Genomic DNA, 26,581 nt, shown 5'->3' on the forward strand with positions numbered 1-26,581 from the left:
TTTATGTATGATGTAAGAAAGTGGTCCAGTTTCATTCTTTTGCATGTGGCTGTTCAGTTTTCCCAACACCATTTGTGGAAGAGGCTTTTTTCCCACTGCATGTTCTTTCCTCCTTTGTTGAAGATTAATTGACCATATAATTGTTGGTTTAATTCTGGGTTTTCTGTATTGTGCCATTGATCTATGTGTTTATTTTTGTGTCAGTACCATACTGTTTTGATTACTGTAGCTTTGCAATATAACTTGAAATCTGGGAGTGTGATACTTCCAATTTTGTTTTTCTTCTTCACGACTGCTTTGACTTTTGGGGTCTTCTGTGGTCCATACAAATTTTAGGATTGTTTGTTCCAGTTCTGTGAATAAAGCTATTGGTATTTTGATAGGGATGGCATTAAGCTTGTAGATTGCTTTGGATAGTATAGACATTTTGACAACATTTGTTCTTCCAATCCATGAGCAGGGACTGTCTTTCCATTTCTTTGTGTCATCTTCAACATCTTTCATCAGTGTTTTATAGTTTACAGAGTACTGATTTTTTTCAGTACTCTTTGGTTAAGCTTATTCCTAGGTACTTTATTATTTGGGATGCAATTATAAATGGGATTGTTTTCTTAGTTTCTCTTTCTGCTGCTTCATTATCTGTGTATAGAAATGCAACCAGAGTTCTGAACATCACTTCTGTGATTTTAATTTATAACTGCCTCAAATATGTCACATGAAGTCAATCTAAAAATTCTGTCAAATTCTAAATTTAATTTAGTGAAAAATGCTGAGTATTTATTATAACTAAGGAATTTAAGTGTGATATCATTTGATCATATTCACTTATTCTTTCAATAAATATTTATTGAGTGCCTTGTCTATGATAGGCACTACTCAGAGTGCTAGAGAAATAGCAAGGAATAAAAATCCAAGTCCTCAAGGAGGTTTTCACAAAATCCAGATGTGTGACGTAAACAATTTTAAAATGAAACTGAAAATAATAATAATTTATACATTCGATTTCTCTAAACTGCTAGTAAACATGTTTAGAATTGTTTCATTCTGTAATGGAAACAGCTTTCAGTGAAAGCAAGAAATACATCTGAAATGTGGAGATATTGATTCTACTGTGTCTGTGTCTTCTGATTTTTCTAAGGACCTTACTAGACCACCCACCCCATAGCTGTTTGAATGATACTGTCTTTTCCAGCTATCAACTTTCTGGCCATATGTGCATACGTAGCATTAGATGACCCACTGGAGGGGATTCTGGAAGAGGAATTAAGGTCCCAGAGTCTATACATTCAGCCAACTTGAAAGGACTTACAAAAGAACATAGCAGCATAAGAGGAGGCCACACATGCTGCAAGTATTCAAGTCTAAAGAATGATTTGATTTAGCCCAATGTAAATGTAATGTAAATGCGAAATGTAAACTATGCTCAACTAATCAACAAGTCTGTATGATGCTCAAAAAGAAATGCATGGGCAGCCCCGGTGGTGCAGTGGTTTAGCGCCGCCTGCAGCCTGGGGTGTGATGCTGGAGACCCAGGATCGAGGTCCACATCGGGCTTCCTGCATGGAGCCTGCTTCTCCCTCTGCCTGTGTCTCTGCCTCTCTCTTCGCTCTCTCTGAATGAATAAACAAATAAATCTTAAAAAAAAAAAAAAAGAAATGCATGAAGGAGATCTCAATTTGTCTCCAATAAACATACAATCCAGTTGGAAATATATCAAATACAATAAAATATAAACTGTCAGTGAGGGCTAACATCAATAGAACCAATGTTAAAGGCCAGGGTTTCTGTATAAGAGCACCTACCTTCTGATGCAGCATCCACTAGTATTTTATTTGTGCTGAGATTACTTGTGAGGAACATGGAAAAGGACTTAGCTCAGAAGCTATGAAATCAAAACCAGGCCAACTGAGATTTGGCTTTCTACGTTTCTGGAGACAAATCTGATAAAGTTTGCTTGCTTTAATCATCTGCTTGCTGGATCTAACACCACATGTAATGAATGCTATGTTCCTTTAACTTTAGTTCTGCCTGTCAGGCTGTTTACTCTGTATCTCTAGTTGAACATCCAACAGGCATCTCAAACTTAACACGTGTGTGACTAGGCTCCTGATATCCCCATACCTGCCCCTCCTTCATCTTGCCTATCTTTATCAAAGCCTAAAATCTTTGATGCCTCTATAGACTGTTTTCAAAATATATCCACAATCTACCATTTTTCATTCTGCCCTCTAAAAACACCCTCCTGTAATCATCCTCCACCTAGATGATAATAATAACTTCCTAAACGGTCTATCTTTCTACTCTTGCCCTTTCTTGAACTATTCTTAATAGCCTCAGTAATCCTATCAGACATACATCCAGTAGTGTCACGCCACTACTCAGAACCCTCTGGTGGCTCCCTGTCTTACTCAGTAATTGCTGAAGCCCTTACAATGACCTATCAGGTCCTACATTTTTGGAACTCAGTAACTTCTCTGACCTTATTTTTTTTTTCATCTACTCTTTTACAATTTACTTGGCTCCAGGCACATAGTCTCCTGGCTGTTTCTTTATAAACAGGCATATTTAGGATCTTTGCACTTGCTGATCCCTTCTCATGGAATGCTTTTTCTGAAATATCTACATGGCAGCTCCTTCATTTCATTCAGATCTTTTTACTCAAAAGCCGCTTTCACAACAAGGGCTTCCCTGGCCATTCTGTCTAAAAATGTCAACACCTTGCAGACATATCCCTTCGCCTGCTTTACTTCTCTTTTGCACTAGAAGAGCAAGGATTTTTGTATGATTTGTTCACTATTCTAGCCCAGAACCTAAAAGAGTACCAGGTATACAGTAGGTGGTCTATACATATTTGAATGTTGACCGAATTTGGTCAAGTGCTTTATGTACTTTCCTAACCCCTCCACAGGGGATCCTAGATACTTTCCCATCATAGGCACTGCTAGAGCACCAGGATCCCAGTCTCTTAGCTTACAAAGAGGCCCCTCTGTATCAATGTGTGGATTTTACCAGCCTTTCCAACTGAAATTTCTTTGATGCTGAGCCACAGTGATTCGCCCTTTGCAGGATCACTTTTCTTTTTTTCCAATTTCTTCCTATTTCTTATTCTTCGAGAAAATTGGTTTTTAACCATGACTACAAATGAAAGTCAGCAGAGAACTTCAGAGCCATTCTAATTTGATCCGTCTGGGCAGGGGAAGAAGTGAGACCTGGACCTCCTAGATTGCAAAAGCTCCCTAGGTGATTATAATATGCAAGTTAGTGTTGGAAATCACTGCCCTAACTGAATTCCTGGATCTCAGTTGTGTTCATTAATCTGTGATCATGTTGTCTGCTTCCATCTCTGTTTTTTTGAGAGGCTGAGTTGTTTATTTCTTTTCTTTTTTTTTAAGTTTTTATTTTAATTCCTGTTAGTGGCTGAGTTGTTCAAAATGTAATTTCAGAATGTCATATATTTATACAATATACTTATACAATATGACATTGCATTTAAACATCTCAGCCTCTCAAAATGATGTAATGATGAAGTAGAGAATGTGCTCCCTGGAAGAGACTTTAAATTATAGATAAATTGAGTGAGTATGGGTTGTAGGGTCAGTGCAATTCAGCAAGTACTTATTGAGCTCCTATTGTGGACCCAATTTCTAATGCTGTGTTAAATAATGTGATGATGCCAGGTACTTTGGAAGGAGGAGAATGCCTGATAGACCTTCAAGGAATTAAAGATTGCTGAGAAGGCAACATTACTGACAATAAATTAGAATTGTCTAAATATATGTTCCTGATTCCATGAAGGACAAAAATAAGAGATGGCCTGAAGAAGGGAAAGTCAGAATAGCCACTATCTGAGGATATTGATTTAAGAGGGGAAAAAGAAGGACAATTAAATAAGAGGAATAATAATGATAACCACAAGAGATCTGCCAAGACTCTTGAAAAAAACAGGCCTTGATCACTGCTAACACAAAACAATAACTTGCGTTTCATGCTTTGTCCAAAGCTGCATTTTAATGATTAGTTTTGCCAAAAGCAGACCACCATGGTTTCCATAGTAATTGTGGTGATAACTTAGGGCTACTGGTTTACCCTAGAAACATTCATCTGTGTGATGAAAGAAGGTCTAGAAGATCAGCCTACTTTGACAATAATCTTGTGAATGATATTAATCATTGCAATGACTGGATCCCTCCATCAGTTACAAGCCAGTTAATGGACATAAATCTTCTCTTCCTCCAGGAATCTGACCTTACGTTCCGACTGGCCAGTGGGCTTGTTATATGGCAGCCCATGTGGGAGCACAGACAGCCTGAAGTCTCTGGCTTCACAGCCCTCGTAAAGCCTATCAGGAACATCATTACAGGTTTGTAACTTGGACGCCCAGTGCGACAGTCTTAGCAGATTCTCATATGCAGAAGTAAGGGAGATGGAATGATTTGCCCTTAAGGAACCAAGAGGTTGAAAATTTCTCCAGGGAGCCTTTTTAGAGCCCCAGGCTCAGGGCTTAGTCATGTGATGAGAAACTAAACCAGGGGCACATGCTGTTGAGTCATGTGGCTTTGAATAGGTCATTTCAATCCTGTGCCTCAGTTTCCTCCTAAGTAAAACAGGAGTTAAAATATAATATTGCTAGTAATTATGAGTTGTTAGGAAGAAAAAATGAATTAATTATATGTAAAATTACTTAGAAGAATTCCAGGCACATAGTGAATAAGCTGTTATTATAATTCTATCATCATAATTATCATAGTAGTCTTACAGGTCCTTACTAATCTTGTCTTCGTGTTTATTTGCTATCAAACTGTTTCACTATAGGAATTGTCTAATGAAGTAACCTTATTGGTGAATTGTAGAGAGACCAACACACCTGAAAGGCTCATGCTTCACTCCAGATCTCTTTCTTACTACATATGCACCTAATCTGAGTGTTATTATTTCTTTAAAAGGGAGAAAATAATACCACCTTATATGGCCTTTTAGTGTGGAGTCAATTAGAGTCCACATAAAGTGCCCATTTTATAACTTAAATTCCATCCTTCTATGCCCAACCAAACTTTTAGCATTGATAATGTTTAGAAAGAGATAAATTATATGGTACATCTATAGATGTATGATATATTTATATTTATATATACATATGTATGTATATATAATTTGCTTCATAAGATTTTTCTGCAGACAGTGGAAGATTATGCATGTAAAAGAGCTTCATAAGGGGAAGGAAACCACAAAGAAGTTCCTATGTATTTTCCCTCATAACATAACTTTGCAAGGTACATAATGTGTTAAAGGATTTTCTAAATAAAAGAGTGCCATATTATTCATGTAAATGATAAGATACTTATCATGACAAATCATGCTTACTATCATAAAAGATGAAATTTTTCATATAGTTAAAGCAGACTAATTCCAGGATTAATGTGTATAATACATTAACCAGTGAAATAAGTTATAAATTCAAGAGTAACATTCTGTCATAAGGTTCAAATAGCAAGGAGCTAAATAAGTAACGATGTCATAGCCAGAAGTGATCTATTTCAGATTCCATGGATGGAATGAGGTTAATTTCATTGAATTAAAACAATCTGAGAGTGAAGACAGATGTACAAGGTTAAAAAACTCAAAAACAAAAGAAATCGGACAGAAGAAAAGAAAATGTGCTACAGTAAAACAAAACTATTACTGAAAAAGACATATCTTTATGTTGATTAAGGAATCTTTTTCATGTTTTTAAGTCATCACTTTCCTTTTAAATAAAGAGGTCATTTTACATTTAGGTCTCTCTCTCTTTCTCATTACTATATAAACTATTATTTAACAGATGTATTAAAACTATTAAGAAATCATATCCCTCATGAATCACTGGGGCTGTTCGCATCACCGTCCCTTTGCTGCTGAGATGATAGTCACAGTGAGTTCTTTTCCTCTCTACCTGATGCCTGTGACGTGAAATGGTACCCAGCATCTGAAGTGAAATTAAACTCAGCTCAGATACATGACCAGAAGAAAAAGCATGGCATGTGCATAACACCCCTAGCTCTCTTGTTTTGTGACCTTGGTAAATCCCTTTCTCAACATCTGTTTACTCAGAATTCTGATATGGCATGGTCATCTTCACTTCCCACTGTTCCCAGTCCTCAGGAAAAGATGTAACTGACTTGAATCTTTCCATAGGGGAAGCTTCATGTGGTCATAAAAGCACAGCCAGAAAGCCTGGGCTTGAACCTTCACGTAAGGGTCAGATGATCTTGGGCAAGTTAAACTTTCTGTGACAGTATCTTTATCTGTAAAATGGGTCTAATAATATACTATATGTCTGATAGGGTTATTGTAAGGGTTAAATGAGTTGAGACAGTAGTCCCCCCACCCTTACCTGTAGTTTTGCTTTCTGCAGTTTCTGTTCCCTGTGGTCCAAAAGCAGATTATTTAATTCTCTTCTGACACATCTTCCGAAGGTCAGTAGGAGCCTAATACCATGTCAAAATGCCTATATCCTTCCCCTCACTTCATCTCTTCACGTAGGCATTTTATCACTCACATCATCACAAGAAGAAGGGTGAATACAGTACAATAAAGTATTTTGAAAGAGAAAGAGACCGCATTCACATAACTGCAGTTACCGGATATTGCTATGATCGTTCAATTTTATTATTAGTGATTGTTGTTAATCTTTTACTGTGTATAATTTATAAATTAAACTTTATCATAGGTATGTTATATGTAGGAAAAAACATAGTATATATAGTATCTACAGTTTGAGGCACCCACTTGGAGGAGATCCCCCACAGACAAGAGAGGAATACTGTGCACATAAAAAGCTTTAAAAAGGGTATAGCAGGGGGATCCCTGGATGGCTCAGCAGTTTAGTGCCTGTCTTCAGCCCAGGTCATGGTCCTGGAGTCCCAGGATTGAGTCCCACTCACATCAGGCTCCCTGCACGGAGCCTGCCTCTCTCTCTGCCTATGTCTCTGCCTCTCTCCCTCTGTGTCTCTCATGAACAAATAAATAAAATCTTTAAAATATATATATAGCAGATATTTGGTACTACAGAGATGTTAACTACTATTATTTTTAGTATTGCCAGATTTTTAGCACCCTCGCCTATTGAGTCAGACTGAAAAGACGAAGAAATCTACATTGTTATGATAACCTAGAAATGCGAAGGCTTTTAAATTGGTTATTTGATTTCTGTTACAACATATGCTATTAAATGACTTCTTTCAAGTGATAATGATATGTTAAATTTTTTAAAGACGTGAGCTGATGAATAAAATGAGCTTATCATAATCTTATAAAATTTGTGATGGCATTTCTTGGCAGCTAAGAGAAGCTCTCCCATCAACAGTCAAAGTCAAACCTGTGAATCACCAAATCAAGACCCAAGACATCGAGAGGTGAGTTTATTGTGTTCATGGGAAGAAAGGAGGTGGTCATTTCCTGGATGTGTGCAGTGAAGTGTGAAGGATGAGACATGAGTTCTAGAATGATACTACTTGGTTTCAAAGCAAGTTTCTACTGCTGAATATAAAACTTTAAGCAGTCTCAGGTTTTCTGTCTGTCAAGTATGGAAAGTAATTTTATGCACTTTGCCAGTGTGGGAGTGCTGAAATAAGAACATGTATAACTGGTGCATTATCTTTGTGGCAAGTATAATCAGTAGTGCTTTATCTCCATAGCAAGTGAGTAATCAATAGTGCTTTATCTCAGTGACTAGTGTGTAATCAGTAGTGCACTATCTTGATGGTTAGTGTGTAATAAGAAGTGCTTTATCTCAATGGCTAGTGTGTAACCTTCAATCAGTGTTAGTTATCACTATTTATCCCACATTAATTAAAGTGTCATCTTGTTCTCAATTATCAAATCTCCTAATATTCTTTAGGCACGCCTAATAGAGCTAAGATAATGCTGCAGCAGTGGGGAGGAGGGAGTAGAAAGGAGGCATAAGGTATAGTCCTATCCCTCAAGAAATCTAAAGGTTAAGGAAACATCAAGACTAATCCCTGTAAGAGAAAATGAGTGGGAAATATCAGAGAGGGAGACAAACCATGAGAGACTCCTAACTGCGAAACAAACAAGAGGTGGTAGAAAGGGAGGTGGGGGGGGATGGGGTGACTGGGTGACGGGCACTGAGGGGGGCACTTGACGGGATGAGCACTGGGTGAGATGCTATATGTTGGCGAACTCCAATAAAAAATATTTAAAAAGGACTAATCCCTATAAAACAGAATATGCATGATAAAAAGAATATAATTCAGTGAAAATTTTTCATGCAACTCCTTGGTTTGGAAAAGAAAATGAAGGCCAGGGTAGTTCAAAACCACATAACTATGTATACCACCATTAACTTAGTAATGCACTTCCAATTCAACATGTGCAAAATACAGTTTACTGCTTTCCATCGACACTGGATCCTCTTTCTAACTGATGCATTACTGTCAGCAGTGCCATCATGCTTTTTACCCTTAAAACCACAAGTTTTGGAATCCTATTATATCTACTATTTACTGAACATTTGCGAAGTAGAGATGCTGTGATTTATATGCTATATTTTATCTATTCTGATTGTTTTTCACTTTTCACATATTTGAAATCCAGTGTTTAATGATCTTTGGCCTCTTAAAACCTCCCTGCCTGGTAGCAGTATTGATAAGGTTGTCATTTTCATATGGTTGTGCGGCATGAATTTGTCATTTCCAGCCTCTAAATTTGCAGAATCCGGATCAGTGGCTTAGAAGAATATATCAGAGGGAATAGTGGAGCTCTCTCTTTTAAGGAATAACACTCTTAAGAAATAACATTTTTGACACAGAGGAAGTTACTCTACAGAAAAACATATATCAAACACTCCGATTTAAAATTTAGAATTTTCAACCATACCTCGTCCAATTTATTTAACTTACATCTTTTTTTCCATATACACAGGATGAATATATAATCAAAAGCTATGCCTATATAAATCTAAGATATTGCTTTTAATAAGTATATTAGAAAAAGTCCTCACTGGTAAGTGTCCTAGTTGAATTAACAGAGTTTTTTTTCTTAATTGAACATAAAATAATGGTGTGTCTTCTAACTGATGACATCTTAGATACAACAAAATAGGTCTATTTCATTCTCCTTCCTCTTCTTGTCTGATTTCTTGCTGAGTCATCTTGTTTGATCTTGTTCCAGGGCTCAGACTTGCTCTCTATTCTCCACGCCCACTTCTACCCTCTAAATCCCGGCCCTCATAACTAGATTGCAGCTGGAACCACCTAATTGGATTTTTCTACCTCTAGCTTTTCCTGCTTCACATAAATACCACTTAATAATGCCTGACTAATCTTCCTAATGCATCATTTATTTATTAACTCATCATCCCACAGAGGCTTATTATATGCAAGGGTGCCGTTCTTTCTCTATATCCCTTGCTCCCCGGGAATCTGTAGTGGATTTATTTTGCCATCACCTCCGGACCAAACTCCTCTCCCTGCTTCTCCATGACTCTACTACCTGGCATCATTTTTCTTCAGTGACCTTGTTTACCCTTCACTAGTTAAGCACTGCTCCTAATATACAGAGCATGCTGCTTTAGCCTCTGGGTCTTTGCTCAGACTGTTACCTCTGAGTGGAAGGCTACCTTTCCTCCTCCTTGCCTCCTTGTCTAAATTTTATCCTTCTTTTAAGGGTCAATTAAGATCTCAATGCCCCCACAAACTCCTGTCTAATTACTCTAAATCTACACTGCCTAATATGGTAGCCGCTAGGTCCATGTGACTGCTGAACACTTGAAATAAGGCTAGTTTGAATTAGGATGTGTTATAAGAATCAAATGTACACCAAATTTTGACAACTTAGTATGAAAAAAAAGAATGTAAATATCTGAATGATAATTTTTATATTGATTATAGGTTGAAATGATATTTGGGGTTAAACAACATAACATTGAAATTAATGTCACCAATTTCTTTTTTACTATTTTTAAAATTAGTTATGTGCTTCATGTTTGTGGCTTGTATTATATTTCTGTTGGGCATGCTACTCTAACCCATATTCATTTGTGTTAAAATGTAAGTTCTTGACTTCAAGGTTCAAATTCATCGAATACTTTTTATCCCCTGAAATTACCTAGCATGAGGCTCACAAAGCATGCTCATGCTAAGGGATTCTCTGATCTAGTTCAGAGGACTAATTTTATTAAATTTCTAGCTGTATTTGTTTCTCTGTGCATCACGGTTGGACAATGCACTCTTATTTTACATACAAAAATGGAAATTATGAGGACTAAAATACTGTGATAAATTTTTGAGGGTCCTTATACAAAAGTGAAGAACTTCACCTGTAGTACCTATGGAAAGACAATATCCTGACAATTGAAATGAAAGACAAATTACCTGAGGAGTGTTATATTTATCAGCTAAATGTCATTAAAACAAGCTACTCTGTAAGAGAATGCTGCATTTGTGCTTAACAAATCAGAATAAAAGTCATTGTATCCAATTGGAAAGATGGATCATATCCTTTCTAAACGAGTGACAGAAAAACCTGAACCTTGTGCTTCGATTCTCCCGTTCTGGCTTCAGTTTGATCAGCTTTTACTAACCAGGGCTTGTGTCCAGCCTCAGGCCTCAGCTCACCTCAGTATTGGCATCTCTTTGACGAGCTGGTGGTTTGTAACTCTTGTCCTACAGATCCTGATTACGTGGAGGTGAAAAGAAAAAAATCAAGGGCAAAATAAAATAAAATTTATGAAAGGACTTAGCTGAATGTTTCAAATGACATACATTGGTCTCTAGAAGTATGTTTCCATTCGCTTAGATGAAACCCAAACCCTTTGTTCTATGACATTGTTGTTAGCTATGCCACAAAAAAAATTATCAATTTTATAAAACAATGTTTGTAATATGATAGCTAATTCTAGAGGATATGATATACCTGAAGAAAAAAAAAAGGAGAAACAAAGAAAAAAAGAAAAACTAATCTGTTATCTCTGCCTCCAAAAGGGACTCCAGGTGGTCTGTGAAACTTTCCCGTCAGATCCCATGTCACCCAAGGCCACCATTTCAGGCTGCCACCGAGGAAATTCCTTTGATGGAAGTCTATCCTCCCAAACTTCCCAGGAAAGAGGCCCATCACATTCCGGGTACGTGATTGCAGTGTTAGGGACAAAAGTGTTTTTCCTGATCACCAAAAGTTAAAGATGCATTTTTAGCTACTTGTATAGACTGTTCCTTAGAATGTGTCAGTGCATGATATGTGTATATACATATCCTTGGTCGTGGTATAATTAGGTTAATAATTCCAGAAGTGTACTATGAGTGGCTCTCACTTAAACAAACTTGGGTGGAAGTGAGAAGACCTGATAATGAGATGTCTGAATTAGATGATATTTTAAATATTTAAATACAGAACTTAAAATTATGCTATTGAATATCATGCTGCAGGGATATGAAAAGATCCATTAATTTATTATAGAAGAATACTTTATGCCAGCAGATCCTTGTTTAAAATGGGTATTTTTAAAATACCCACCGAGAATCGAAAAGGCTGTTCTTTGTAAACATTACAGCACTGCCCTTGTTAGCTTGTGTACCTGGTAAATTGGCTCACAAATGCCTTTCCTTGGGACAGACATCATTCCACTTTTTCCCGGTCCCCACTGAAGTGATGAAAGCCTGAATTCATGAGGTTTGCTTTTTGAACCCAATTAGAAACTCCACTTAGGGGGCAGAAGTCCTCGAGACCACATGGGTATCCCTGCTTTCAAATGAGGTTACTATCTAGTGGATAGTATTTTAAGATGAGGCATTTCTTAAAAATGGTTTTATTGAGGTATTATTGACATACCATAAAATTCACCTATTTAAAGTGGACAACTTAATGGTTTTTAGCAAATCTGTAGAATCATGCAACTATCACCAGTCTGATTTCAGAATGTTTCTGTCATCCAAAAATATCCCTTGTGCCCACTTCAATCTCTCCCATTCCCACACCCTGGTCCAGATGGTCACTTAATATATTTTCTGTCTATATAGTTGAATTTATAGAATTTTCGAATAAATAGATGCATACCCTATATGGTCTTTTATATCTGGCCTCTCTCACTTAATGCTGTAGAGTTCCGCCCACATTAGAGCATGTGCAAGTAGTTCCTTCCTTTTTATTGCTAAAGAGTATTCTGTTGTATATCACATTTGAGGTATCCATTTATCAGTAGATGAATATTTGAGTTGTTTTGACTTTTTGTCTATTATGAATAATGCTGCTGTGAACATTCATGTACAGGTTTTTGGGCAGACATTTGTTTTCAGTTCTTGTATTCTAAGTAGATATGTAAGAGTAAAATTGCTGGGTTGTATGGTAAATTTATGTTTAATTTTTTAAGAAACTGCCAAACTATTTTCCAAAATGGCTGGACCATTTTAACTAGAGCTATCCTCATGGGTGTGAAGTGAGATCTGATTGTGGTTTTAGTTCATATTTTCCCTAATGACTAATGATACTAAGTACACATTTTCAGATGCTTATTAGCTATTTGAATATCTTCTGTGGTGAAATGTCTATTCAAACCTTCTGCTCTAGTGTTAACTGGGTTGTTTGTCTCCTTATGACTGAGTTGTAGATTTTTGTTTTTGTTTTTTTTTATTCTGGATACAAGTCATCTACAGATATTTTTTTCTCAGTATTATCTTGCCTTTTCATTTGGTAATTTTTAAATGATATACCTTCTTCTGGCACCAGAACCAGGCTACGTGGTTATAGCATTTTTTTTAAAGATTTCTTAGAATTGTTGAAAGCATGAAGTTATATGAATATAATTGCTTTTTAACTGAAATACTATTATGTTGTCTTTGAAAAAATAATATGCAAAGAGTTTATCTTTATGTCTTTATTTTGAACTTTAAAAGTAAGTGGCCCAGTTAAATGATCTTTTGCTGGTTGAGACTATGAATGCTGATAGCAATGTTAGTTGTATATGCAGAGATTGTTCATATTTATCCATAGGGCTTACCGTTCTAGGTCATTGGTGATAATGAATACTTAAAATCATGTCATTTTTAATGTGGAGGGAGCCCCTTGAAGATCACCAACTCAATCTGATGCACTTAACATCATTGCATTTTCAACACTTAAACCCTTTCAACAATGAGGAATTTAGTATTCTTGGATGAAATCCATTTCATCTTTAGACAGCTTTATTTAGTGTCATGTCCTTTTTATATTTGACCAAATTTAGCTTTTCTGAATTTTCTATGATTCTTATATTAGTTTTCTACTGCTATATAACAAATTACAACAATTTACTGACGTTTATTATCTCACTCTTTCTGTATGTCAAAATTTTAAGCACAATTTAGCTGGGTTCTCTGCTTTAGGGTCTGACCAGACTAGATCAGGTCAGACTAATGTCAGGATGGGCTGCAATCTCATCATGGGCTTGCCTGGGGAAAGCTCCACATATAAGCACCCTAAAGTTGTTGGCAGAAGACTGAGATTCATGTTTTCCTCTTGACTATTGTCTAGGGGCTGCTCGAAATTTCTAGATGCTTCCCACAATTCACTGTCATGTGGCCCTCTCCACAGTAACCTTACAACAGGGTGGAGAAATTCTAATTCCAGTCTACTACTACAGAGACTTTATAATATAACATGATTGCAAGAGACATGGAATCATCTTTATATTTATTGGTTATAAGAAAGGCACAGGTCCTACCTACACTCAGGAGAAGAGGATTATAGGGGATTTAACTACCATCAGTTGGGAACCAGGAGTGGCTCCTCTGTTTACCACCATCCTTTTGAAGATGTACAGGCTTTTCCCATATTAACTTGCCACCTAATCAAAAGTAGCTGTTATGAAGGGCGCCCTACCCCCTACACACCAAGGCTTCCATTTTATTGGATGACAACTGTAACTCTTTAACAAAGTTATCAAGGGCATAATTAAATCAGATTTGGGGAAAAAGTAGTTACTTTAGATACAAACTAAATGGTAGGAACTACCTTTCATTGAATATCTTTTATAAGCTGAAAACAAAACTAATGTCCTTATATTTATTGTGTTATCTAAATATTTATGCATTTATTTTTGTCTTTAAATTTTTTTATTGAAGTATAATCAACATACAGTGTTGTATTAGTTTTAGATGTAAGATGATTCAAGAATTCTGTACATTTCTCAGTGCTCAAAATAGATGTACTCTTTTTTTTTTTTCTAAGATAGATGTACTCTTAAATCTCCTTCACCTATTTCATCCATTCCTTCCACCTACCTTCCTTCCCTCTGGCAACTACCACTTATCTCTCTTTAAGAGTCTGGTTTTTTTTTGTCTTTTTGTCTTTGTTCATTTGTTTTTTTTTTTAATTCCAAATATGACTGGAATCCTATATAGTATTTGTCTTTCTCTGACTGACTTATTTCACCTAGCATTATACCCTCTGGGTCCACACCTGTTGTTGCAAATGGCAAGATTTCATTATTATTTATGGCTAAGTAATATTCTATTATATATAAACACCACATATTCTCTATCCATTTATCCATCTATGGATGGATGTTTGGGTCACTTTCATGCCTTGGCTATTGCAAATAATGCTGCAGTAAATATAGGGGTGCATATATCTTTTTGAATTAGTATTTTAATTTTCTTTGGGTGAATACCCAATATGGAACTACTGGATCGTGGTAATTATATTTTTATATTTTTTAAGATTTTATTTATTCATAAGAGACACAGAGAGGCAGAGACATAGAGGGAGAAACAGCTTTTTTCAGGGAGCCTGATGTGGGACTTGAACCCTGCACCTGGGATCACACCCTGTGCCGAAGACAGATGCTCAACTGCTGAGCCACCCAGGTATCCCCTATTTTTAATTTTTTGAGGAGCCTTCTTACTGTTTTCCACCATGGTGTACCAGTCAGCATTCCCACCAACAGAGCATGTGGGTTCTTTTCTCCCCCACATCCTTGCCAACACTTGTTATTTCTTATCTTTTTTTATTTTAGCCATTTAGACAACTATAAAGTGATATCTCATTATCTCATTATGGTTTTAATTTGCATTTCCCTGATGGTGAGTGATATTGAATATCTTTTCAAGTGTTTGTTAGCCATCCTGTATGTCCAAATTTTCTATATAGATCCTTCACTCATTTTTAGTTGGATTAGGGCTTCTTTGGTCTTGAGTGCTATAAGTTCTTTATATGTTTTAGATGTTAACCCCTTATTGAATATAACATTTGCAAACACCTTCTCCCATTCAGTAGGTTGGCTTTTTGTTGTTGATGGTTTTCTCTGTACAAAAGCCTTTTATTTTGACGCAGTCCCATTTTGCTTTTGTTTTTCTTGCCTTGGGAGACATATCCAGAAAAGTGTTGCCAATGTCAAAGAAATTACTGCCTGTGTTTTATTCTAGGGATTTTATGGTTTCAAGTCTCACATTTAGGTTCTTAAGCTATTTCGAGGTTATTTTTGTGTATGGCATAAGAAAGTGGTCCAGTTTCATTCTTTTGCATGTAGCTAGCCAGTTTTCCCAGCACTGTTTGTTAAAGAGACTGTCTTTTTTCCATTGTATATTTTTGCCTCTTTTATCATAGTCTAACTGACCATGTAAGCATAGGTTTATTTCTGAGCTATTTTGTTCCATTGATCTGTCTATTTTTGTGCAAGTACCATACTGTTTTGATTACTCTAGCTTTGAAAAATATCTTGAAATCTGGGGATTGTGATACCTCCAGGTTTGTTCTTTTTCATGATTGCTTTGGCTATTTAGGGTCTTTTGTGATTCCATACAAATTTTAGGACTATTTGTTTGAGTTCTGTGAAAAATGGTGGCGTTATTTTGATAGAGACTGCATTAAATTTGTAAATTGGTTTGGGTAGTATGGATATTTTAACAATATTGGTTCTTCTGATCCATATTTTTAAGTGTCTGTTAGGGTTGTAGCCGTATCAGTTTTTGTCCTTAAAGAGCTCGTTTTCTAAATAGTCAGATAAGAGAGTAATTAAGTAAAATATTTGTAGACTATTTAAAACTATGAAACAAAAGCAAAGTTAAAGGATGGGAGGGAGTTCTTTCTCCTTGCTACGTGAATGGTAAGAAGGAGACAGCCTTGGAAGATCTGGGAAGAACCATGTGGGCAGAGGGAGCAAGTCTAAAGGCTCTGAGATGGGAATAAACTCGGCATGTTGGAGGAACAGCAAGAAGGTCAGTGTGACCAGGGAGTGGTGCTCGGCAAGGGTTTGTGATATTGGGAAACAGGTCAGAGAGGTTGTGAGGGGTCTAATCACACAGGAGCCAGAAGAACATGTTAAGAAGTTTGGATTCTCTTCAGGTGTGATGAAAAACAACTGGAGTTGTTGGAACAATGGAGTGACATTAACCAAATTGCACGTTTTAAAGGTCATTCAAGGTGGTTTATGGAAAATAGACTTGGAGGCAAAAGTAGACAGAGACTAGTTAGGAGACTGTTGCAATGGCCCAGGTGAGAGAGCATATGGCTTGGTCAGCATATGGTGGTAGTACAGGTAGAAAGGCTAAAATGAGGCTGGGATTGGGATTCATTTATAGGATAGAACTGACATGACCGGATTTGCAGAGTGAGAAAAAGAAAGGAATCAAGTATAACGCTGAGATTTTTGGCTTGAGCAACTGCATGAATGGTGATTAAATTTATAAGATAAGGAAGGCTGAGAAAAAGCATATATAAAAATACTCTACTTATGTCCACGTATCCTTTTGCCATCATTCAAGCCACTCTTCTCCCTGTGCCTGGAGTACTGCAATAGCCTATTAATCTCGTCTCATTCAATCTTGCCACCATCCAACACAGAATATACAGAGTAAAAATAAAGGACAAATCACAACACTCTTGCTCTTGAACTCTTTTAATGCTATCCAATGCTATCAAGATAAAATTCAAAATCCTTAATGTACCCCTCTAGGCTCCACATCATTTGGCTGCTGTCCAGTTCTCTAGTCTAACATTATACTGCTACCCACACCTCGGTGACTAAACTTCAACCCTTTTTTAGACTTTCAAACTTCCCCTTAGTTCTGAGATTTGGAGTATGCTATTCCATCTGTCTGCATCGTTCTTCTATCTATCTTCATTTAACCAATTCCTGTTCCTTATGACTCAACGTAAGTATCATTTCTTTACTCCCTGGAGAGGCTCTGGCAGATGTTTAACACTTCCACAGATCTCCACGTTTTCTCTTATAGCATGAGTAGCAAACAGGATATAAATAGTGTGTGACTGTTTGTCTAATAGTTATATCCTCCACTAGACTGTAAAATCCACACACGAGAGAAGAGACCAAGTTTCTACTAGTCCCTGCTCTCTCTAGTGCGTGGCACATGACCTTCACTGAAGGGTACTGAATAAGTGAATGAGTTTAATTTTTATAACAGCCATGCAAAGACCTTATTCCTCTTTTAAGGATGAGGAACTGAAGCAAATGGAGATTAAATTGCTCCCCCAGGGACACATACAGGAAGTGGAAGAGCTAGATTTGAGCCCTGTCTAAGTGACCACATGGTCCACAGTCTTTTCTACTCCCTTAGGAAGAGGTCAGTCTAAACCTTTCCTGATGTTTCCTTTGGCTTCCCCTCCCTGGCCCTCCTCTGATTTGTTTTTGTCCTTAAAGAGCTCGTTTTCTAAACTGTCAGATAAGAGAGTAATTAAAATTATTTGTAGACTATTTAAAACTATGAAACAAAAGCAAAGTTAAAGGATGGGAGGGAGTTCTTTCTCTTTTTTCTACTAAGTGAGGAATTTTTCAATATAAGATCAGAGATGTGATTTTTTTTCAGAGATGTGATTTTTATATGCTTATGCATCTTTAATAGACTTACCAAGAAATCAAGTTGGAGTCATACTGGTGTATCAGTCATCCATTGCTGTGTAACAAATTACTCTGAAATTGAGTGACTGAAAACAACAAATCTGTTATCTCACAGTTTCTGAGGGTTATATATCTAGAACCAGCTCAGTTGCAGTCTTTCTTGGCTTAGGGTCTCTTATGAGGTTATAGTTAAGATGTTGGCTGGGACTGCAGTCATCAGAAGGCATGACTGAACTGGAGGATCTTCTTCCAAGATTACTTGTGCAGCTTGTGACTAGATGCCTCAGATTCTGAGGCCTCTCTGTAGGGCTACTCACTATATAGCAGATGACTTGACACAAAATAAATGGTGTGTGTGTGTGTGTGTGAGAGAGAGAGAGAGACAGAGACAGAGAGGGGTCTTTTATAATAATTTCAGATGTAACATACCACTATTCCTGCCATATTCTAGAATATGTTTTAGAAATAAACTATACAAAGACATGATTACAACAAGGTGAGGATCACTGGAGAGATCTTAGAATCTGGCTACAATTGTTTGCCCTCTGACTCCCAATGATTCCCATTTCTTTCACATGCAAAATACACTTACCCTCACCAAGGTTGCCCATAATCTCATCCAATTACAGGATCAAATCAAAGTCCAAATCTCATCATGAAAGTCAGATTTAGGTACAAATGAGGTACCTCATGTGTGCAATTTAAGTACAATTCCGTAATTATAGTTCCTCTCAATCTGTGCCCCTGTGAACTAAAGAGATCAGTTATCTGCACTCAGAGCACCCACATACAATGGTGAGATGGGCACACGATAACTGTTGTGGGCATGCCTATCTATTCAAAGGGAGAACATAGGAGGCACTGGTCCATAGCAGTTTAGAAATCAAGCTGAACAAAGGTTAGAAGCTTCCTGATTAGGTCTCAGTACTATTTCTGCCTATGCTCTTAATTCCACTCTCTAGGCTATTGATCCCATGCTCTAAATCAACTTTCCTTTTTTTTAAGAAAGGTAGGTGTGTTTGTAGCTGAATAGTTTTCTTAGCTTGCTTATTACCAGTAAAATTTGAAAGGTATGACAGCCTCTTTTAATTTTATACTGCTTTGGCAGTATTTTTTTTTTACATTTCTTTTAAAACTTTGGGAGTTTACTGTGAATCTTATTGGGGTCCACTAGAAGAGACAAGTCTCTTTGAGATAATCCTTTCTGCAACTTGTAGAAAGATTGAAGAACAACACCCTTAAGTTTCTTAAAAGTCTCCACCCACCCCCTTTTCTATGTGAATCACACTTTCAAAACTTTTAGAGGACCTTTTTGTCTGGTGGAATAATATTCTAAGGCAAGACCTTAGATCTTTTGACATTCTAAAAAGATTTTATAGTTTCACCCTTGACTTTATCTTTAGACCATGTTTTTCCAGAAATACCCTAGATTGATGTTTTCTCAGGAAGCCATTTCTTAATTTTAACATTATTTTCTATCTGGAGAGGTGGATAGTTTTTAAAATCATCAAGTTGCAGCTCATTAGCCTTTAGCAGTTCTTCAATTAGGTTATATATCTTACCTTTCAATCTCCTGTAAGCACCAGGAAGATATCAGAAGATACGTTCAACACTTACCAGTAGCCTCCTTAAAGTTCAGGATTTCTATTAGTAATTTGTGCAAGGGCACGGAGTCTGTTGTGGGGCTTGATCTCAGAACCCTGAGATCATGACCTGAGCTAAAACCAAGAGTTGGACACTTTACTGACTACACTACCCAGGCGCCCCTATGCTTTCATTTTTTAGCACACTCTTCAAAGTCTTTACAGCCTCTACCTACTACCTGATTCCAAAACCATTCTCCAAATTTAGGATGTTATCTTGGTGTGAAAATCTGTATTAGGTATCAATTGCTATAAAACAAGTTACCCAAATTTCTTAACAGCTTAAAACAGAAGATACTTATTATCTGACATAGTTTCTGCAGTTCATGAATCCAGAAACAGCTCACCTAAGTGGTTGTGGCTCAGGGTTTGTCAAGATGTTGGCCAGGGCTGCAGTCATCCAGAGATTTGACTGGGTGTGAGACTCTGCTTTCAAGATCACTCAGATGACTGTTGACTAGAAGCTTCAGTTCTTCACCACCTGAGTCTCTCCATAGGGCTGCTCATGACCTGACAGCTGGCTTCCCCAAAGGAAAGTATCCCATAAAGAGAGGGGGGCACCCAAGATCAATGCTTCGGTGTCTTTAAACCTATCTCTAAAGTTGACAAGCCATCACTTCTGCTATATGCTATGGGTCATACTAATGCTGGTATAGAAAGGGACCACATGAGGGTGTGAATACCAAGAAACAGGGATCATTGGACCCTATTTTTGAGGCTGGCCACAACAAACAGTAATGATGATGATGTCACCATCATTTGGTATATAATTATTATGACTATATCTGTACATTTTTCTTCAATCAATTATTAAATATTCTTGTATTCCTCCTTGACTAATTCTGTTCTACACTAAATCCAAAAAGTTTAAGTGTAGTAATTTCTACCTCAACTACTATATTTTGGCCTGACTTTTAGTTATTAAAAACAATATCCAGGTGAAATCTTGAGGTCATAAAATATCCTGAAGCTTATATTTCTTACATAATTTTTCTTAGAGTATGCACTGGAAATTTACAAATATAAATGGCATGTAATATTTCTTTGACAAACTGCAAGGTTCAGGGTTTCTTGTTTGTAGATGGATATTGTTTTTTCCATTCTCTGAGATTACCACACTCAAACATCTATATACATATGCATTTCTTGACACATACATACACACAGTCACCCACGGCACACCCACATATGTGAATTAGACATGAATCAGTGGCACTTTAGAAGAATGAATTAGATCTTCTCTCTGCCTAGCTGCAGTGGCTGGTTACCATGGAAATGATGCACAAGGTAGACCTTTCGGAAAATGCTAATGTTAATGTGTCTTTGTTGGAAGAGTTCATGTATTAATCAGAAATGAAGAGAACTTTAATAACAAAGCTATGCAGATATCTTAGAAACAAAAGCTGTCTGCTGATATCAAACAAATACAATTTATCATCTCTTTTGCCTTGACCTTGACTGAACAGAACATCTCTGTTCCCTGAACTCTGCAATCAGTGAGCAGGTAGCTAGGTTTTAAAATTAATGTGAGATTTCATCTTCAATTACCATATGCACAGACTTAATTTCTGCTTTGTTAAATACTGTACAGGGTCAAGACTGATTTCCACAGTTCTCTGCCTCCACAGATTATTATTTCCAGAGTGTTTTTCTGCCTTGGATGCTCTCTACCAGCATCCCCCAACCCTAATTAATAATAACTTGGTTTCCTGAAGCCATAGCTGGATGGAAAATATATTAAAGAAATTCTGAAAAAAAAAATAAAAAAAAGAAAAAAAAAGAAATTCTGAGCTTTTTTGACAGTCAAAAAATTTGTCGTAATGCATTATTTATTTTATGCATATAAAATAAGTATATGCTAATTATAGAAGAATGTTAAAGGTATAAAATATTTTTTTAAAGTAAAAATCAATTAGCTCATCAGGAAGATTAAACATTAATTTTTTGTATGTATACTTCTTTTAATTTTTTTACATATGCCATTTAGAATATGAGTTGTATTCATACTTTCATAAATTTTTCATTTTTTCTACAAATGACTTACAGAATAGTAGAATATTAGTTAATAAGAAGAGCATTTCTGTTACATCACACAATAGTAACCCCCACACCATCTTTTTCCAGTTATGTAAATTTTTCTCCCACATGTTAATTAGATTGTTAATTAAAATGACTTTTACTGGTTTAGTGACAAGTTGATTCTCTGATAATGCTGTCCTAAATGAAATTAAACATTTATTGATGATTTTTATTGACTACTCACTCCAGGATAGCTCACACTTTAAGAAAAATAAACTCATCCTTGAATAACACCTAAAATGAAGGTAATTTGGGTTATAAATATTTGCTAGAGTGCTCCTCAACTTGTTGTTGTTGTTTCAAATGGAGTCTCTTTCAATAGCAAGCACTTTAAATGTGAATTTACTTAACAAGTTTTAATTAACTTCAAAACTCATTTTTAGTTTCTGATCAGAGCCTTAAGTTGGTGGAGTCTTGCTTTGTGCAGTCCATTTTTGGAGTAGAGAGTAGTCAGAGAGTAGTTAATGACCAGGGGACACAACTGTGCAGTTAGTAACTACTTCCATCAAACACATTTTGTATGTAGAGAATGACATAAATTTAGTTCTTTGATAGCCTTAGGGACAAAACCATCAATATATCCTTCAGTTAGTGTTTCCATATAGGAATTGTTTTGGATGTTGGCCTAAAAGTACAAAAGTCATGCATTACATGTTTCTCTAGGGCAATTGCCTTCCAATCTTATTAAGAGTGTTTAAGAATTACCTGGAGATACTGTCTAAGATAAAGATTCCTGGGTTCTATCCCCAGCAATTCTGGTTTAGTGAATCTGGTGTAAGACCTGGGGATGTGCATTTTTAACAAACTCTTTTCTCCCTCTCCACTTGGGATTCTCAAAGAAGTTGTCTACTGGCATCTCGTTATGTGGAACGCTGCTCTCGGGACTTGAAATAATTTATGGAACTCCCTAATCTAATTTACAAACTGGAAACATCTGGGGACACTGAGGTATGGGGCAGGAAGTAAAGGGTATAGATAGCTAGTCCAATGGGGGAAAAATAATTCTGTTGCACTACTAATAACTCCCTTAATCACAGCAGCCCAGCCAAGAAAACAATAGTTTTCACAGGCTCTTATAGTAAGTCCAAGGATTGTCGCAAATACTTGGAGGACCTAAAATTACCCAGCTGGTTGCCAGCCAACCTCATACTTTGTCCTTTTTTTTTTTTTTTTTTAATAAATCCAAGACTATAGCGTTAGGGAGAAAACCCTGTTATTCTAGGTATAACAACAGGCTGAAAGAAGTGGGCTAGCCCATGCTTTTTTAAGAAAGAGAAATGGAGGTGAGAGGGGGCAGGAAGAGTAGTGAAAGCCTCTTCAGAAAATGGTAGAAATGAGAATCAAGATTATTTCTTTCCCTCAAACTGAGCTTAAGGATGTACTCAGACAATTTCCTCCTGTCATCTCAGGAAGAGACAAGTGTCACACTGGTCAATCTGAGACCAGATGAAAACAGTAGTTATTAGCAAAGGTTTGGGCAGGGTATAGGGAAGCCATAAGTCAGTGTCGGTACCCCAGTGGCTCTACTCCAGGAGGAGGACCAGCTCGGGCCTAGAAGGGGCAACGGGAGGGAGCAGTTGTGGAGGAGTCTATGGAGCAAGTAACTAACAAGACCTGTGACCACTGATGACCTAGGTCAGCCTAAGGTCACAGTGCCAGCCCTAGGCAACCTCTGGAAGGCAGGAGTCTAGGGGAAGAAGACATAGTATTCTGCCACCAGACTCCTGGGAGAGCTTCTCTTTGCCACATTCAGTCAGGGACCAGAGGCAGGGGAGCTGTTGGTAGAGTCTCTGCAGATCAAACTTCCAGGGCAGGGAGGTAAATAAGGATAGAGGGGTTATGGGTCTGGAAGTGGGGGCTGAAGCCAAATGAAAGTAAAAGATTTCCTGCCTGGGATGGGCACTGAATCTTCAGTCTAGCCCACATGCTTCTTGTGAAAACTTGGCAACTAATAAAATTCTTGAGACTCAGCCTTTTTATTAAAATGATTACATAATGAAAGTTAGACAATAGAATACTTTGAAAAGACCAGCAGAGCACATCATCTTGGGGGTAATGAGACTAATTTGTGCAAAAAACATAATACCTAATCATACATATATACATATTTAACATATATAAGTATTACAATTATACATCATATATTTATGTCACATATAAATGTATGATGTTATATACATGTGTATATGATATATAGTATAGAATGTTATATATAGTTCATATAGAGATGTACTTTATATAGATCTACTTTATGTATATATGAATAGCAGATTTTTAGTCCATACTGATAAAATCCAAGATCTTAGCTAATGTCCTCTACAGAAATACAGAAAAGTACACAACACCTAAGTGTTCAGTTTTATGTCTTTTCACAAGTGAGTACAATAATCATGCTGATAACATAGAACACAATAAGCACCCTAGCCTGTTGCATCATATAACACATAAGTAATATTTGCCAAATACATGCCAACATTTATTTATTTGCTCCTTCTCCTTTGACTTTTCTTTTTTTAAAGGATTTTATTTATTTATTCATGAGAGACACACACACATAGAGAGAGAGAGAGAGAGAGGCAGAGACACAGGCAGAGGGAGAAGCAGGCTCCATGCAGGGAGCCCGACGTGGGACTCGATCCCGGGTCTCCAGGATCAGGCCTTGGGCTGAAGTCAGCGCTAAACCGCTGAGGCACCTGGGTTGCCCCTGACTGACTTTTTAATAAAAAAAAAAACTGTTTTCTAGTTTTTTATTAAAACAAAATTGATGCTATAAACACCCTTGTACACGTCCCCTTGTGTACATGGGCAAGGGTTTCTCTAAGATAGAGTTTCCCTCAGGAATGGAATTTCTGGATCATAAGATAAGGACAATTTAAAGTCTACCAGATAGCACCTACTTGTACTCTGTGTTTACGAGCAGTGATGAGTATTCCTGGGTAGTCACACCCTCAGCAATATTTCCCATCTTCAGGCTTCTATATTCTCACAAATCTGATGGATTGTGATTGTGGCTTAAGTCCACATTTCCCTGACTATTAATGGAGTGGAGTACCTCTCTCTTTCGTCTGTCTTTAGGTTTTCCTTTGGTGAAATTTCCTTCCATACCTTTATTTTGAGCTGTTTGTTTTTTCCTTCCTGATTTATCAGCATTCTTTATTAGCGAGAATAGTCATTCTTGGTAGGCTAAATACATAGCAGTTATCTTTTATACTTTGTAAATTTTCACTTTATTTTTTAAAAGATTTTATTTATTCATTTGAGAAAGAAAAAGAACACAGCAGGAGGAGGGGAAGAGGGAGAAGCAGACTCCTCACTGAGCAGGGAGCTGGATGCGGATACTGATGTAGGGCTCCTTCCCAGGACCCTGGGGTCATGATCTGAGCTGAAGGCAGGTGCTCAGCTGAGTGAGTCAGCCAGGTGCCCCTCACTTCATTTTTTAATAGAAATTTTAAATGTGAATAGAGTCAAATTTACCAATACTTATTAAAAGTAGTTTGGATTATTATCTTCTTTAGAAATCCTTTTGTACCCTAGGTCATAAATATTTTTTTTTCTGTTTCTTCTGTTTTGCTTTCCAGTGTCTTCAGTCAATCTCAGGTTGGCTTTTTAAAAATATGACAGTATGAAATAGAAGTGTTTTTTTCCCACATAAATCACTAATTTTTCCCTCACCATTTCTTAAATATTTATTTTCCTGCAGATTTGTAACTTAATTTCTATTGACTGTCAGATTTGCACATATGTGAGGGTTTGATTTTGGGCTCTTCAGTGGCACATCACTCTGCCTGATTCTGTACCAAAATCTCATTATTACAGCTCTTTTTTTTTAACACTTTTCTAATTTTTATTACTGACTTTAATAAACTAATGATAAATTTTATAAAAGACAACTATTAAGAAAATCATGTGGGTATGTTCTCATAATCTTTTTAGGTCGTGAATTACTATACTAGATTTTCTAATAATAAATCATGCTTAAATTCCTAGGAAAAAGCACAATTTGTACATTGCTGAATATAGTTTAATATTTTATATATTTTTACATCAATATTCATAAATGAGATTGGCTTTTGATTTTCCTTTCCTCTGCTGTACTTGTCTTGTTTCAGTAGTGGGGTTATCCTGGCCTCATGAAAAGAATGTTTCCTTCTTTTTTTCTGTCTTTGGAAAAATTTGTATGAAACTGGAGATCCCAGTTTCCCTGATGATTAATGGAATGTGGCTGTAAACCTTCTGGGCTTGATGAATTTTTTAAATTTTATTTCCCACAATTCAGTTTTGAAAGATTGTGGGTCTAAAGTTTGGTTGGAGAAATGTGTTTATCTAGGTATTTACATTTTTAATCACAATGTTCATAATGTTTCCCCTTTTTCTAAAATCATCACTGTATCTGGACATGTCTGCATTCTCAGTGATAGTATTGTGATCCCACCTTTTACTGTATTTCTTGATGAATTTTTATTAGTTTTATCAAAGAAACAACATTTGGTTTTGTTAATCCTATCTACCTTTGTTTTATATTTTGCCGAACATGCTCCTATCTTATATTCCTTTTTTTCTGCTATTCATGGTTTTACTTACTCTTTTTAACCTGTTTAAACTTTTTCTCAACTTTTTTAAATGTAGATGCTTCTCTCATTATTTTTATATCCTTTATCTCGTTAGAAGCATTTTTTTAAGCTCTACATATCCCACTAATTCCAGATGAGCTGTGTCTCACAAGTTTTTATATATGGGATCATTGTCATCCTGTGTAATATATTAAAAATTCTCATTATAATTTTTTATTAAATCATGAGTTATGAAGTATGTTTCTAAATTACTAACCCATTAGAGTTTCCTTCCTTCTTCCTTCCTCTCTTCCCTCCCTCTCTCTTCCCTCCCTCTCTCTTTCCTTTCCTTTTCTTTCTTTTCTTTCTTTCCTTTTCTTTCTTTTCTTTTCTTTTCTTTTTTTCTTTTCTTTCTTTTCTTCTTTTCTTTTCTCTTTTCTTTTCTTTTCTTTCCCTTTCCTTCCCTTTCCTTTGCTTTCCTTTCC

The 26,581-nt window shown here is 36.5% G+C and overlaps 1 protein-coding gene across 1 annotated transcript in view; it reads left to right on the forward strand.

Moving 5' to 3' along the window:
* UNC80 (unc-80 homolog, NALCN channel complex subunit) overlaps positions 1-26,581 on the forward strand; it is a 214,769-nt gene that overhangs the window by 10,357 nt on the left and 177,831 nt on the right. The window contains 3 exon segments of the mRNA XM_055345384.1: positions 4,237-4,360; positions 7,318-7,391; positions 10,980-11,119. Of these exon segments, the coding sequence (XP_055201359.1) occupies positions 4,237-4,360; positions 7,318-7,391; positions 10,980-11,119 (338 nt within the window).

Source organism: Nyctereutes procyonoides, unplaced genomic scaffold, assembly GCF_905146905.1.
Source record: "Nyctereutes procyonoides isolate TBG_1078 unplaced genomic scaffold, NYPRO_anot_genome, whole genome shotgun sequence".
In the NCBI taxonomy this organism is placed as follows: domain Eukaryota; kingdom Metazoa; phylum Chordata; class Mammalia; order Carnivora; family Canidae; genus Nyctereutes; species Nyctereutes procyonoides.